At 40.7% G+C, this 4,101-nt stretch overlaps 1 protein-coding gene across 1 annotated transcript in view; it reads left to right on the forward strand.

Annotated features, from left to right (window-relative positions):
• Positions 1 to 567: 567 nt before the first annotated feature.
• The window catches only part of BUB1B (BUB1 mitotic checkpoint serine/threonine kinase B), a gene marked incomplete at its 3' end in the record, with an annotated part of 18,685 nt that continues 15,151 nt past the window's right edge, over positions 568 to 4,101 (forward strand). Inside the window, exons 1-5 of the mRNA XM_009573277.1 lie at positions 568 to 710; positions 2,278 to 2,337; positions 2,583 to 2,727; positions 3,639 to 3,835; positions 3,938 to 4,101. The exon at positions 3,938 to 4,101 is cut by the window's right edge and continues 3 nt beyond it. Coding sequence (XP_009571572.1) covers positions 568 to 710; positions 2,278 to 2,337; positions 2,583 to 2,727; positions 3,639 to 3,835; positions 3,938 to 4,101 — 709 coding nt within the window. The remainder of the gene's footprint in view (positions 711 to 2,277; positions 2,338 to 2,582; positions 2,728 to 3,638; positions 3,836 to 3,937) is intronic.

The following is a 4,101-nucleotide window of genomic DNA, read 5'->3' on the forward strand; positions in this document are numbered from 1 at the left end:
GCGTAGCAAACGGCATCTCCTCTCGCTCCGTGCTAGCGGGGAGCCTGCTCGCTTGCACGCTGTGGGGGAGAGTCTCCGCTGCGCTGCTTGTCCCCGCAGGGAGGCAGGGGTCGAGATTCGCCTGTACTGCCAGCCCGCTACGAGTGGGTGAAGAGCCAGGGGGGCCTGACTCAAGTTACGGTGCTGCTGAGTCTCCCTTCAGCCGGAGTTCGCCGCTCGCCAGCCTCAGAGAGGGTGGTAATCTCGGGGGGAGGAAGGGAGCACGCAGGTGGGGGAGGGAATCACCTTAATTTTAGTAGCCTTTCCTGCTAACATCACCTGTCTAAGATTCCTGATTGTAAAGAATTGCTTAGCTCTTGTTCCATATAATACCCATGGAGGGGAATTAAATGCCTAATCTCCTCTAAAAGTTGGGGACCTAAACGGAGTACTTATGGCTACACGGAAAGTGTGTGATGAATCGGTTAATGACAGCCAGATCTGTCGGGTTTCAGGTTAGTATCCTACCTAATGAATCAATTCCTTATTGTTTTTGTTGTTAAGGCAGAATTTAAAGGAGAGGCTGTCATGTCACAGGACTGCAACGATGAGTGGGAGCTGAGCAAAGAGAATGTGCAGCCCCTCCGTCAGGGGCGTGTCATGTCCACCTTGCAGGAAGCACTGGCTCTTCAGGAGACCTCCATCCACACCGCTGTTCAGCTCAAAAAACAGTGAGCAATGTTTTGACACCTTCTTTCCCCTTATCTTTCTGCGTCCTCATCAATTTTTCTATGTCTTATTTAACTGTACTAATCTCATAGGCATTAAAAAGAGCATAAAAGAACAGAAGTTTAGTAACTGTTGTCTCTGCTAGTATTGCACTCCAGGTATTTAGGACTAGTTGCTGTACAGTGCTGTACAGTATAGACTACTATTTTTAGGTTTGCGATGGAGCATTTAAACAACAAACACTAGGGAGGTTTGGTTGTGCTTTTAAATGTACTCATTAACAAAAATACATAAAGGTTACAAGGAGAAGAGCTTTTTTTGTCTTTCCTACAATAATCTATTGAAGCAGGGTATTTCTTAGGAGATAAATACTTCCTACTATCGTAATGTAGGCAATATACAGGTATATCTGTATGTCTTCTCTGGAATGCAAAGACACCTGAGTGGGCAGAGTCAGCTTGGGTTTGGTCTGTCTTGCATACAGTATTCCACAGATACGACCGTATGACTTCAAGGGGCATCTTGTGTCCCAAACCTATTCAATTATATTTCTATTGTCTGATCCTCAAATTTGCCTGCCCTGTGAAGGCCAAGCTGACTTTGTGAAGAGTCTGCATATTGTGTCTATGTCTGTACTGTGTCAGAATTGGAAGCACTGGTGCTTGTTATGCTGAACCATCTGTGTGATTTCATGTGAAGTCAGCAGGGTCTGTGAACCTGCCCAGTACGTACTGAACCTGTGCTTATCAGCTGGATCTGGAGTTTTCCATGGAAAGCCATGGAACTGTTATTGTACCGGGGTCTGCAAGAGGGTTTGTCCAACTTGACTCATTGTATTTGTGAGGTGTTACACTTGAGCAGAGCCTTCCAAGAACAAGGGACTGCCTGGGGAGCTCTACAGGATCAAGTTAGAGCCACTGCTAAACACAAGCTAATGTTCTTGTCTAACTCAAGCAGCGAGGTGGTTTTCTTTCTTGATGTGCTGCTTGAGGGTGAAGTCATGTTGTAGGGATGAAATGATGCTCGGCAGTTGAAGAATGAGACAAGATGATGACTGTCAGTGTGGCCACTTAGATGTGTCTTCACTGTGCTCTATGGTGCAGTTCTGTAGTTGTCTGATCATCAGGCTTTTCCACCATCCTGTGTGTGTATTCCAACCTCCTCCTATACTTGAATAATGGATGTTTCATGCAAAAATTAAACTCTACAATGTATCTGTCTGCTAATAACTCTTCATAACAGAACACGCATTCTGTCAAGGGAGACCATATAAGCTTTGGGGTAGTAGTAGTTCTTTGAAATATCCTTTGAAAAGATGCATATCTGTTCTTGTTAAATAATGATACATTTCCCAGTGCTTTCATTTTGAAGAAGAGTGCAAAAGCTTATTTTTTTGATTCTTCTAGTCTGAATAAAAGCTGAAGTCTAAATATATGCTACCCTAGTCTTTTTTTTTTTTATAGACCTACAAAATGGTATGAGTGAGAGCGACAGTCTTCGTTTACACTATAGAAAATATCTTTACAGTTATACACATGTATTTATTGGATGGATAATTTTATTTTTTAGGGAGTTTGAATCAGAAATCCGATTTTACTCTGGAGATGATCCACTGGATGTCTGGGACCGGTAAGTTTACTTTTATTTCAGAAGAAGGAGTAGAAAGGCCAGATACCGTTGTAAAAGCTTGGCAAAAAATATTCTAATTTAGTAAGAAACTCATTAAAAGATAAATTCTATAACAGTTTTTTGAATAATATGTTGTGTTTCAATACTATGCCTAATTTTTTTTCTAAATATCCTTACGTTGTACAGAAACAGAAGCCTTGTATCTTATTCAGAACTGACTTCCTATGAATATATTCCATCTGTAGGTACATCAAGTGGACAGAGCAAACCTTCCCCCAAGGTGGAAAGGAGAGTAATCTCGCAGCAATATTGGAAAGGGCAGTGAAAGCACTCAATGAACAGCAGCGATACTACAAAGATCCCCGCTATCTTAATCTCTGGCTCAAGTTTGTGAGTGTTTTGTGAATATGTCTTGGGTGCTGCTTTTTCTTGGTACTTGTCATGTCATTTGCACACTGTTAAGCTGATTTTTGTAACAACAGAGTCAGAGTATGTTGTACAACTAATGCAATATTAGAAGTATCTCTCTGCAAACGTGTTACCTACTCTTGAATTCCACTTCTCGTTTTCAATATGATCTTTTTTAGCATCACTCGGTTCGGATAGCTACAAACTCCGTAAGTTTTGTTTTGGGAAAGCTAGTTTGAATGAGTAGAGCTTGATTATTTATTTAAGGAGAAAATAAAGTGATTTGAAGATACATTTTACGTGTTATGTCTGTCCTACCAGTTATTTTAACTTCTGTCTTTTATCCACATCCTATATTTAAGCAAAACTAAGCTGAGTGTGTTCTGGTCTTGCCCTGTCTCTCCATTGCTATAGTTTTTGTTGTTCTTTTCTTCTTAAAGCAGCTTTTCTCCAGGTTTAACTTCCTGAGCTGATTTACCAGTTCCGAAACTGATAAGAATTATGTTGTACTTTAGATAAAGCTAAAATAACTATTCTCAGAAATACTAATATGACATAGTTAATCATTGAATTATCTCAGATTAAAAAAAAAAAAAAAATCTAAGAAATGACTGACTTTGAATATGTAGACTAGAATTAAGGGATTGGTAATAATATTGAAAAATATATACATGCAGTCGGAGTTTTTTCTCATTATTATTTTTCTCCTACTGATTTCCTTTTCTTTATCTTGTGCACTGTGACATGATACAATTTTATGTCCCGGCCTTACAGCTGCTGCTGTAAGACTTGTATTGAAATCAATGGGATGCCTCTTGCAGGAGGCATCAAAACACAGACATCAACTTGGAATCCTTTGTAGTCCAATGTGATTACTGAAATACTTTTTTTAGGGAAATTGTTGTAACGAGCCCTTGGATCTGTACAGTTACCTACATAGCCAGGAAATTGGCACAACACTGGCACTACTCTACATCACATGGGCAGAAGTACTTGAGGCTAGAGGAAGTTTTAAGAAAGCAGATCTGATATTCCAGGAAGGTCTTCAACGCAAGGCTGAGCCTTTGGACAAACTCCAGTCCCACCACAGGTAAGCTTCCAGCTAAAGGGAATAACTTAGAGTTGTCTTATGTGCTTCAGTGGATACCTGGTACAGTGAAGTTTATGCTGACTTCTCCAATATTTTTCTCAGGCAGTTTCAGACCCGTGTTTCTCGACAGACACTACTGGGGCTTGAGGAAACTCCTGATGAAAAAGATATGGGTCTTCTGGGAGTTGCAGAACCTCAGAGAAGCTCACTGGCAGATCTAAAAGGCAGGGGGAAGAAAAAAGTGAGAGCCCCAATTAGTCGTGTAG

Source organism: Fulmarus glacialis, unplaced genomic scaffold, assembly GCF_000690835.1.
Source record: "Fulmarus glacialis isolate BGI_N327 unplaced genomic scaffold, ASM69083v1 scaffold1612, whole genome shotgun sequence".
Classification (NCBI taxonomy): domain Eukaryota; kingdom Metazoa; phylum Chordata; class Aves; order Procellariiformes; family Procellariidae; genus Fulmarus; species Fulmarus glacialis.